At 31.4% G+C, this 12,758-nt stretch overlaps 1 protein-coding gene and 1 non-coding gene across 11 annotated transcripts in view; one reads left to right on the forward strand and one right to left on the reverse strand.

Annotated features, from left to right (window-relative positions):
• The window catches only part of LOC145292912 (recombining binding protein suppressor of hairless-like), a 438,485-nt gene extending 427,107 nt beyond the window's left edge, over positions 1–11,378 (forward strand). For all 10 annotated transcript variants that reach the window (XM_080139064.1, XM_080139066.1, XM_080139060.1 and 7 more), the window contains 3 exons: positions 1,968–2,071; positions 3,661–3,742; positions 8,325–11,378. In XM_080139064.1, coding sequence (XP_079995190.1) covers positions 1,968–2,071; positions 3,661–3,742; positions 8,325–8,489 — 351 coding nt within the window. In that variant the 3' untranslated portion in view covers positions 8,490–11,378. The remainder of the gene's footprint in view (positions 1–1,967; positions 2,072–3,660; positions 3,743–8,324) is intronic.
• LOC145293558 (U2 spliceosomal RNA) lies at positions 1,631–1,819 on the reverse strand. The gene has a single exon (XR_013869736.1). It is a non-coding gene; the product is annotated as a U2 spliceosomal RNA (small nuclear RNA).
• Positions 11,379–12,758: the final 1,380 nt, after the last annotated feature.

Below are 12,758 nucleotides of genomic sequence, written 5' to 3' on the forward strand. Positions count from 1 at the left end.
TAGAGGGGGTACAAATGCTTGCAGCTCGTCATAACATACACCGTTAAAGTGCTTGTAGAACAGGCAGAGGGATGCTACATTACGTCGATGGGACAGAGGTTGAGGCTTGGATGATAGTTCAGGACCTATTAAGTTGGCGACTCTCTTTTGAACCTTGTCTAGGAGTGAGAGACTAGTAGCAGATGCATCGGCCCAAATATGACAACAATATTCCATACATTCGCGAATGGTGGCCTTATAGAGGTATAGGATACTTTCAGCGATCAGCAGCTTTCTAGCACGGTAGAGAGAACTTACCTTTTTCGCAGCAGTCCTGGCAATGCTCTCAATGTAATTGTTCCAACTCATGTTTCCTGTGAACATTAGGCCGAGGAGTTTAAAAGATGTGCTTTTAGATAAAGAGTCTTTGGCCATTGCTATTGGTGGTAGAGAAGGTTTCTTGTAGTTATTGAAGGAAACAAGTTTAGTCTTGGCAGCATTGAATGTGACCATCCATTTATGTCCCCATTCCACTACAGATTGGCGGTCATCCTCTAGTGTTTTTGCCATTTCTTTAGATATGTGTTCATTTGTTTTCCTGTGGTGTCTGTTATAGAGCGTGGTGTCATCAGCATATATACCCATCTCACAGGCAATTTTGTCAGGGATGTAATTTATGAATATTAGGAATAATAGAGGTCTAAGGATAGACCCCTGAGGCACTCCCACATTTATATCATTTTGTTTAGAAGTACGGCCATTGAGAACAATCTGGATTTTTCTCTTATCTATGAAGGATTTAATTATGTTAAGTATTCTTCCAGTGATACCATATGATATGATTTTCTTGAGAAGACCTTCGTGCCATACCCTGTCAAAAGCCTTAGATATATCTAGAGCTACCGCTCTACTCTTCCCTGCTTTGTCAAGTGCATGGTATATACACAGAATCCCATATAGGGGATTCTTTTTTGGTAAAATTGTACTTGTGACATGTTGCTTAACTTAAAAGTTATATTTCTTGTTTGGGATTTTCATTTTTTTAATTAAAAAAAATAAATGAATAAAAATAATTTATGGTTTTTAAATTTTAGAATGGATTATTGAAAAAAAAATTCTGTTCTTGTATATTAACTGTTGTTGCTTTTGAGTTTAAGATTTCGATTGGCATTGAAATATGAGGTGAACCTGAATTTAATGTTTTAACAACCACCCAAGATTTCGGTTAGTGTTGGGGTTAATGAAGGGCTTGTTTTTATCCTTATCATCTTCAAGTAAATTCCAAAGACTTGCCATTCATGATGTTTCCTGTCATGAAGCACTGTGATTATGATGTAAATAAACATCTGAAATAAGTTTTGTGTTTTTTATTGATTAAATTAAATAATTCAGGCTTTGATATTTTTTGTTTCTATTTACTTACCTCCCCACAAGGGCAGAGTTAGACACAAGGATTTTAATGTGGAGGAAAATCTGGAGTTCCCCAAAAAGGGGCACTCTGGATAGGAACAAAAATAAAAAATTGTCTCAGTCATGAAGGATTTCTCCACTGACCGAGAACAAAAAAAGTGAATTGTAGCATCACAATAGATACTACACTTTGATCCTAATCAAACTTTTAAAGTCACTTTCCTGTTTAGTAGCATAAAATTATACATAAAGTCAATTTTAAAATGTCAGGAAAACTAAACTTTTTCAAAAAGAGCCACCCTTGATGAGGTAAAAAAAATTGCCTTAGTCCAAAAGTATTTCTCCTTCACTGACTGAGGACAGAAGAGATAAAGTGTAGTAGTAGAGCAGATACTACACTTTGATCCTAGCCGGAAGGCAAAGAAGCAATTTTTTTGGCATTTAAATTTAATTAAAAGAAGTTTCATTTTGTTTTTAAAATAATTACCATTATTCAGGGACCATTGACTGCAAATAAATATTGCCATTGTTTTTTTAGGTGTTCGTATTAAAAAATGTGATTCTGTTTTTGATTTTAGTTAAATGGTGGTGGGGATGTGGCAATGCTAGAGTTGACTGGCGAGAACTTTACTCCAACGTTAAAAGTCTGGTTTGGTGATGTAGAAGCAGAAACAATGTACAGGTAAATGCTTTCTTCTGACAGTTTTTTTTTTCTTCTTTTTTTATCTATGCACTTAATGATTACTCAAAATATAAATTATCCTGAAAAAAGAAAACCAGTTTTTTTTTTTTTAATTTTATTTTTACCTTGGTTATTCTGAAAATGTAACTGGTTTTCTTGACCCTGATCATTCCAAAAGAATACAGTTTCGTTGACCCTCACCATTTTGAAAGAATGTACCCAGTTTTGTCAAGCCTGATTATTCCAAAAGAATATAGCTGTTTTAGTATATCAAAATGAAATGTACTTATCCAGTGAATGCATATATATATATATATATATGTATATATATATATATCTCTATGGACATGCATTCTATCTGCAAAATTTGAAATCGAAATCCCAGTGAAAATGTATGACTATAGAGAGAGAACTAATAATCTATATATAATTAAACATAATTTTCAATGGAAAACCAAAACACGGAATAATAAAATAATGTTAAAAAAAAAACACATTGTTGGTGACCACACCCTTATTTAAATATACATGTTTCTCGTTGGAATTTCTTAACCCATTTTATATAAATATGAATATATATATATATATATATATCTATCTATCTATGGACATGCATTTTATCTGCATGACTAGACCTAGCAAAATTTGAAATCGAAATCCCAGTGAAAATGTATGACTATAGAGAGAGAACTAATAATCTATATATATATATATATATATATATATATATATATATATATAAAAGCAAAAATGTATGTGTGTATGTATGTATGCTTTTCCTCGATGTCCACAAAAGGCTTCTTTCAGAGAAGCGCTTGCTCGCTTCACAACTTCTTAAAACTTTTTATATCATCTATAAATTGTAATATCTCAGAGTTATCCACGGAGCTCGCCTGTCTATTTAATTTTATTGACTTTCAAACGTTAATTATTCCACATTTCCTGCATCGGCATGCGTTACATTTGGTTTTCGGTATAAAAAAAAGCGAAACTCGACTCTAATCACAGGCCGAAAGCCAGTTTTCTCAAGAGAGCTAAGTAACGTTTGTTCAATGTCGACTTTGTCATATCAGACTGTAGCTTTCATTTTTCTCCTCCTAATAAACAGGGGGCGGGTTTTTAAAAACAAACAAACCGATTTATTCAAAACTGTCCCACACAAAATCGTAACTGCTGAACACCTATCGCCGTCATGTCAATCAAAAACGCGCACCTGTTTTTTTTTTTAAACACTTTACTATTTCCCAACTACGCGTCGTGAAGGCTTCGTTTTTTTTTTTCACATTTTCGGTTTTTTTTCACATACCCCGAAAAACACCCGGGCAACGCCAGGTACCCCTCGCTAGTAATAATATAAAGCAAATTTTAGTTAAAAAATCCCATTTCGAGTTAAGTATAAGAATCAATTTCAAATTGCTGTAAAAGTTCAATATTCAATATACTCTGAATAAATCTTAGTAATAAAGATTCATTTGTTAATAATTTATTTCACAACTCGACTTAACTCTTTTCTCCAAATAATGATTAAAATAGATTTAATTTTATTTCTAATTCTCTAATTTAAACATTTTTTTTAATAATGTTTGTAGATGTGAAGAAAGTATGCTCTGTGTTGTGCCCGACATCTCTGCATTCCGTGCTGGCTGGAGATGGGTACGTCAGCCCTTACAGGTGAGAATATGGTTTATAAATTTTTTGTTGTTTTTCATGTAAAAAAAAAATTAGGAGGACAGTCTGTGTTCTAAATAATCATTTCATCAATGACGATTGGGTGGGGGTGGGGTGCTGAAAGACTGCATGGACCAAAGTTTAAAACGTTGGCATTGTATTTCTATTTTTCAATTTTCTCAGTTTCTTTCAATTCTAATAACCGACGTTTGATAAATATAATAGAAATATAACGTTTGATATATTCTTATAACTCTACATAATATATAAATCTACATAATCTGATATTACACAAAACATCTCCATTCAAATTGAGCCTGAAAACCTAAAATTTAAAAAAACTATAATATATATATATATATATATATATATATATATATATATATATATATTATAGTTTTTTTATGACATGAATGGATTAACATAAATAATCTGATATCGGGGATAGTTTTTTGCTTCAAAACTTTTCCAACAAAGAACTTGGAATTAAAAGTTGCTTTTTTTTTTAATATAGTTTTAAAAGGTTGGAAAACTTCCAACACACACACATATATATAGTTGTGTACTTTTAGTTTCCTTGATGTAAATCTACTGAAACTCCTATGTTTATTAAAGTGGTCAATGAATGAACAGAGCATTCAACATTATTAGCTACATATGTGCATACATGTTTTTGTAGCACTTTCTTTTGGAGATCCTACATCATCAGACTATAGAAAAAATATCATTTACCAGACTCAATCCAAGAATATTATTTTTATATAATTTTTTTTTAATTTAGCTTTTACTAAAAAGAAAAAAGTAAATATTTTTTCTATAGTCTGATGATGTTGGATCTTTGAGATGAGGTGCTACAAATACATGTATTCACATATGTAGCTAATAATGTTTGTATAAATAAACACACACACACACATATATATATATATATATATATATATGCGTTTACTTTCAGCTGCATTGTAACTCTTGCTTCCCTTATTTTGTCCTCACATTCCATGAACAATGTTTCTGACAAAGCGGGAAAAATTGCTGTTTTCTAGGATGGAATTTATCTATATAATAACACTTATTTTTTTAACTAGTTTTTACCTTTAAGTGTTTTTTTTTAGCTCTTTGCATAAAGTAGCTTTATACCTTGTCTAGAGTGATTTCCATTATATATATATATATATATATATATATATATATATATATTTATTTTCATTATTTCAACTTTGGGTATCTTTTTTATACTATCACTTAAATTTTAATTTTCAATCTATGTGCTAATAAGCAAAATTTATAATTACCGACCTCTATTTTCCTAACAACATTTACTCTGATGAGATGAGCCATTTATTGAAAATCCATGGGTTATGGAAAAACTTTAATAATTATCTGTTCTCCTTTGTCAAATAATAAATTTTGTTGTAATTATACATAATTTAACTAAGAATTTCCATCCATATATATATATATATATATATATATATATATAAATAAATAAATGCAAAAGTTGGACCCATTTCTCCTACTAATGGTAAAGTCAAAATGACCTCTTTCAAGTTAAATTAACTTTACACAATAGATGCACAAGATTTTTGTATAGTGCGTTTGTATATGCAATATCAATAGAAGACTTATTTCATCAACAAATGTCATTCTGTCTCCCTTAAAACGCATCAGTCAATACTTTCAGTAGAAAAAGACAATTGTAACACCCTTTGCTTATAGCCCTCTCACACAAGATGGCCACTTTAGAGAATTAATAATAAGCTGTCAATTAAATACATCGTTCCATCTGTCTGTGTGCTTGAACACTTATGTAACCTACAAAAATATGTGTTTATACAGAGACATAAATGGAGTTTCATTCTATCCTTTACTCATGACTGTTGAGTTGGTTGTGTGGTAAGTGTTTAGATTGGGAAATTGTGTCTTTGGTCTGAGGTTCAAATCGTGTGACTAATCGAACAGTCATCATTCACACTGATCATCCCTCTCCAAGCAAAAATAGGATGAAACATACATATGTATGTGGATAAGAATTAAATAAAAATATTTTTCATAATTTTATATCAATAAATGAGATATATTTATATTGTTGTGTCTGCACAAATAATTAACAAGAACACGAAAGTAAAGGTATACAATAATATATTAGGCAGAAAAGTTATATACATATTTACATGTCTTCAGATATACTTCAGTTGAAGATATTCCGGCAGGTGGTGTGTTGCATGTCTTACTGGAGGTAACATAAGCATCTTGCCTATTTGACGGTCGTTGCCGGACTCTCCCGGTATTGGTGATTGATACCTTTATATATCTCACTCACCCGCCTATGTTAATTAGTGGGCGTCTCCACAACAATATATATATATATATATATATATATACATACACACACACACACACACACACTCATATATTTTACTAATAAGAAAATAAGAGAAAGTTTTTTTTTATTAGATAGCTCAATAGTTCAATACCAGAGCTATAAATGTTTTATACTATACTGCTTTACCAGGAATAGGTATACATTTTATTGTTCATTTAAAAAAGTTTTAATAGAAATGTTTGCATACAATTGTTTTAGCTCATTGAAAACTATTATATGCTTAAATACCAGCAATGTGCTGAAACAATTTTATGCAAATATTGCTAATAAAACTAATTTTTTTAAAAAATGATTAATAAAATTTGTGTTTATTCTTGGTCAAGCAGTACATACACACACATATATATATATAGTGGGCACAGCTGGCATGAGGGAAGTATACGTCTTTTTTGTACCTGGTATGATAACTGGTATTCACTTGCTGAACAGCACTTATTGAGTGATTAATGGGGGTGTGGAACACATGTTTATTGCGTCCATTTAAAAAGTAGGTAGACAAATAATAAAAACAAATATCGTTTTTATTATTTGCATTGACTAAAAGAAAGATATGCACAAACGAACAATCTAAATGTAAGACTAAAATACTAAAAGGCATCGAATATTTGTATTGTTGTTTTGTATTATTCCATATTACGAGACATTACATATAGGCATAGATATGAAGATATCGGAAATGCACAAAATTACTTGCATAACATTTTCATCATGTTGTTGGAAAGTGTGACATCATCTGCCCCTGCCTTGTCACCCATTGTTTTACAGATCTGGGTTTTCATGACATGCACTGAATGTGACCCTTGTCAAAATTATCACTAACTAACTTAGTTGCTACTGACGTAGGGTCCCTGATATGTAACACTAGTAGTTTGAAAGCAAATAACTAATTTGTGCACAAAAAGTGTAACACAACAGAAATAGCCAAGAACTCTGGTATGGAGAAGTGTGGTGAAGCGGTTGAGGTTGTCAAGTTTTATTATTGGAGCACAGGGTGAAGCAGATACTAGTGTGATTTCACAAATTAGGTGTGGGTGGAGTAAGTTCAGTCATTACTAATCAGCAGAGCGTGACCATTGCTAACTAAGAAAAAAATCTATCAGGCATGTGTATGTGGTGTGATGATGTATGAAAGTGAAATCTAGCTAGCGATAGTTGTGGATATGCATTGCTTGAAGAGAAATGATATGAGAATGATATGATTAATGTGTAAGTGAGATGTGTGCATGATAAAAAAAAAATTATCTGCTCATGTTATTTACAGTATTGCCTAAAATATTAATTCCAAAATTTATAATGATCTATTCATTAGTTTAGAAAATTGCTCTGTACACACACACGCATATATATGAATAAGCCTGACGAATCCTACAGTGGATGAAACGCAGAATATTCAGTGTAGCTTAATCGCCATATATATTTTATAAATTACTATATATATATATATATATATATATATATATACATACATACATACACGCACATACTTTTAATCCATTAAAAACAGGCAGAAGTTAGCCTGTTGACTTAGGAGTTCTTTATGCCAAATTGATGGTTAGATATAGGTAAATTTGTGCACATTTTTGCATTAAATACTAATCCCTGTTAATCCATAATTGTACATCAAGCGGATACCATAATTCTTAGTTTGCTGCATCTTATTAGAACAAATTTCCATACAAAATTTCAGCCAGATTGGCCCAATAGTTTCAGAGAAAGAATAATATTAATAATTCATATAATTTGCTCTAATATCTAAATAAATAAATGCAAGTGTTTTCATTTATCACTCTTATATCATTATTAAAACTGTTCAATGCTATTTAATTCAATACTAAAACATAGTAATTTGAAATACTGTATATATCATAGATATGAACAACTGCTACACAGCAGTTTTAATGCTTCATTTGCATAGCAATTTTTTTAAACAGTTCATAATAAATTAATGTTTAGTGATATTCATTCATAATTTTATTGTTCTATCTCTCCTTTGTATGTGCAATATTTTTTGTCGATATTAACAATTAATTAAAGTTATTTAATAAAGAAATCAAATAAATAACTAAAACACATTAAATTAAACCAATATTGCTCTCCATGAAGCATAAGTGAGAAGAGAAAAGGAAAAAGAGGGTATATAGCTCACTCCAGTTTTTAAAATTTTTTTTAGAGTTTTCATAAAATGCTTCTTTCTTTTCACAGGTTCCTGTAACATTAGTTCGGAATGATGGGATCATCTATGCAACAGGATTAACGTTCACATACACACCTGAACCAGGGCCCCGTCAACATTGTAGCGCGGTTGAAAGAGTTCTGCGTGCCAATCCAGATCCAACACCAGCTATAGCCTACACCGGCCCAATGTAGCAACAACATTTTTTTTCTTCCCCTCACAACTACGAGGAAGGACTATCTGAAAAGAAAGTAACTGTTTCTTATCCGCACCTCGGATAAGTCAGGATTTTTATTCACCTCCTTCCGACATGACCAGAATGTTAAAAACTGGCAGTTGCTTCTGCTACTACCACTACTACTGCTGCTGTTGTTATTATTGTTATAACCCATGCAAAGGACCAGCTGCTGAGTGGTGTGGTCAGTGATAAGGCTTTGGACACTGATTCAGTGGTCAAAACTGCTGCTCATGACCACTACGGACCACACCACAATGTATATATAAGATATACACACATTCAATGTTTACCAAAAAGGGATTTTTTTTCTGTCCCAATCTGGATTTTGAGAGAAAGAAATGATAACTTTTATAAAAAAATGTAAAAAACAAAAACAAACATTATTTTTCCGTAATTTCTGATTTCTAAAAATGGAAAAAAATTTTTGGCTTTCATGCTTATTGTAAGCTGAAAGTTTCCATTCAAAAAGGGTCGTTTAAACATATGCAAATCTTCCTTAGAGGTATCAGGTGACAATTTAATCCTTGGTGTACACTTATTGCATGTACACAAACTTATATATACATATACACACACAGATGGAAATTAACAGTATGTATATATAAGATAAAAAAGAACAAACTACAAACTAATTTATGTGATTTTGTAGTATGTCCTTTTTTCTATTATATATATATATAGTTCCATCCTTTACACTGGAGACTAACTTCATTAATAAGGCAACTTGATAATATATATTTCCTTTCTAAAATATAAATAACTGACTGCAGCAAATTATATATATATATATATATATATATATATATATATAATGTTGAACTACAGATTTTTGTATGAAAACAAATGATGCACCGAAAGTTTTTGTAAAGAGAAACTGATGTCAATTGGGTGGGGGTGAATATGAAATACAAACAAAAACAAAAAAAACAAAAGTGTTGTAAATGGTAACAAAAAAAAAAAAAAAGCTCAGATGTGATTCAGTTTATCAAAGAAAGAAACAAAAAAGAAATAAAAAATCAAACAAACATGGAGGACATTATTGAAGCTGCTGAAATCAACACGGACGTTTAAATGCTTTGACTACAGCATTTCTTTATGACAAGGGTTTTTTTTATTGGGAGTGAGTGACTAAATGGAGAAAAGGAAGTAAAAAAAAAAAAAAAAATAAAATAAAATAAAATGAATTCTTTCGACTAGTTCCCCGACCCCCCTTCCTGGTTATTTTTTTTTTCATTTCATTTCTCAAGCAGAAGTTTTAAAATCCTGAATCAATGAACTCTAGCCTTCATATTTCATAAACATTTGAAATCAAATAGAGTCAAACGCATTATCGAAAAGTGCCTTTTCATGCCCGAAATCACAGACATTTTTTTAAAACCGCAGTTACAGTACTTTGTACTACCGTTTATGAAATCTGAATGTTGTTTGAGTGAAATAGATCAAAACGGATAAAAGATTATGAAGCTTTTAAATGAGAAATCAAAATAGTTTTCATAAATCTTTGTACCTTTATAGCAATTTCATTCACAACTTAGAAAAGAAACCAAAAAATAAATATGGCGCTGTATAAACTCCCTCTGAAAGACTTGAATAAAAAAGAAAAAATAAGTTGTAGGATCTATGACTATGAACAGTGATAGATTTACACAACCTGTCGTCGTCTTGCATTGTGGCAATGGATTGGCTATAAAACCTGCAGAGCTGGAGAGGAAAGCTTATGGGAAGTTTTCTCTTTAGCTGCTAAAATAAATTTAGAAAGAGGAGATAGACAGACTGTATGTACGGTTCTAATTTTTCAAACAGAAAAGGAAATTGTATGTGAAGGAAGAAGCCATTTCAAAGAAAAATTAAATTCCGTCATTAGTTAATGACTCCCTGAGCCTGGACTGGAGGAAGTGAGGTATTGGTGGAGGTCTAACGTGTCGTAATTCTGTTGATTTGCTGTATAGATCACTCTCGAGGAAAAGGTTATTTGCCAGCATGTGAATGACACTGACACACACACACACACACACACACACACACACACACACACACACACACACACACACACACAGGGTGAATTAAAAGTAACTAGGCAGTCAATGTTGGTAAATGCTGTAATATTCCTTTTTCCTACTTGTGGGGAAATTTTCTTTTCTTTTTCATTGTCATGCCAGCTTACATTTGACTCTCTCTATATACGTATAACAGTTTCAGACAAAAATAAAATCTTATGTCAAGAATATTGATTTTGATTAATAAATATGATATGGGATTTTGTTTTTGACAGAAACTGTTTCACTTGCTCTGGAATTGCAAATATCCATTGAGCTTGAACACTTGTTTCACTACACAACCAAAATATATACATTATATATATTTGCAAACCCTACCATAGCTTGGGACTAATGCAACTAAAAAAATAAAAATAAAAACAAAGAGTATATATATATATATATATATATATATCTTACTGCCTGGCCAAAAAATAAAGAATATGAAAAAAAAAAAACCTGGAAGGAAAAAAAAAACCCTTTAATTTAGTCACTGCCAATAACCCTTCCACGCAGTTGACTTCTACAAACATTTTGAGATAAAAAAAAAACTATGAATAAAAGTGATGACCAGAATATATATATCTATCTATATATATATAAAAACACACACATAAAATGGAAAGAAAACTGTTTAACATTTCCAGACTTTGAAAACTATTCCACTGTTTAAACATTTTTATTTCATTTTTTTTTTTTTTCATTTTTATTCCAACCAAACAAAAATGTTCACTTTTATTTTAGCATAGACAAAAAAAAAAGCAAAAAAAAGCAATAAACCTGATAAGCCGTGAGCTTTTTATTCTTAATATTATTGTTCATTTTATTTTTTTATTTTAATTTTGCATTCTCACGTTTTTTTTTCTCTTATTCTAGATTAGCAGGACCCATGCAAATTCCACGGAATAAGAAATGTATTTAATCAACAAATATCGCTACTTATATATATATATATATATATATAAGGCAATTTGTGTGTATATACGAGTTAATTCCCTATGGACTCCGAAATAGTTGATTCAATTTTTATGAAATTTAACACAAATACACTGTATGTATCTGAGAGGGTTCTTAGATGGGTTTTGTATCACAATGCCTCTGATAAGTATTGATAATCGAAAAATCCAATTAAAGAAGGAACAGCCCAATTTTGAACACTATAACATGACAAATGCGTTTGAGAAGTTTTATCACTCTATAAACAGAAGGAGCTGGCATATAAAATCAACAGTAGGTTCTTTGATAAGAGAGGGGTGCATTCGAAATGAATGTTTTTGTTTAGGGTACAATTGGACCATGATACTTGACTTTTGAATTTTAAACTTTAATTCAGGCAATTATTTACAAATAATTTCATAAAATTAATAGTAGGTTCTTTACAGATAAATATAGATGACAATGTTTTGTGGACTGTCACTGTGAGGGGGGGGGTCTAACGTTTACTCCTGGTGCACCGCAGTGGGTCCCCAACCAGAGCAGGCAATCAATCGATTAGATTGGTGGGGGGGAGAAAAAAGGGCAATTTCACCGATTTTGATGACAATAAAAAATATGGTATGGAACATTTATTGATCCTCATTCAATCCCGGGCAACGTTGGGTCACCTTACTAGTGCTTTAATAAAACTGATATTTTTCTGGATAGCACAAAAAATCAGTTTTTTGGATAGAAAACCAATAACTTGCAGCAAATATGAGTTTAGTAACATTTCTATGAAAATAGTGTCCATTGTATTTTAAATAAAGAACTGACTTAAATGAGATTAATAAGTACTACTAAATAAATTAATTATAGAGTAATATTGTGCTACATAGTTCAATACAAATAATAAAATCATGTTTAAAGAGACGATCTTTAATTTACTTCTTCAGTCCAACACCTCTTAGAGAATGTTCTTTGTTTATTGCTCTGTTTGGCCTTCAAAAATTGTATTTGGCCTTTTCGATATGGATTAATGAATGAAGGAACAGAATATTATATAAACATTGTTTCTCTTTATTTGATTACTAGCATGTGTGCCCGGCGTTTCCCGGGTGCTTGGAGGTGTGTGTGGAGCAAGAAAAAAAAAAAAAAGGTGGTAGTAGGAAGGTAGGCTCGAACCCGTAGCGCGAAGGAGGAAAAGAACGGGGGAAAAAACCTGACGTCTTTGCTGTTACGACTACCGCCAAACCAGAAGTGACATAGGTTTA

This window comes from Euprymna scolopes, chromosome 14 (genome assembly GCF_053919585.1).
Source record: "Euprymna scolopes isolate OS-2025 chromosome 14, ASM5391958v1, whole genome shotgun sequence".
Classification (NCBI taxonomy): Eukaryota; Metazoa; Mollusca; class Cephalopoda; order Sepiida; family Sepiolidae; genus Euprymna; species Euprymna scolopes.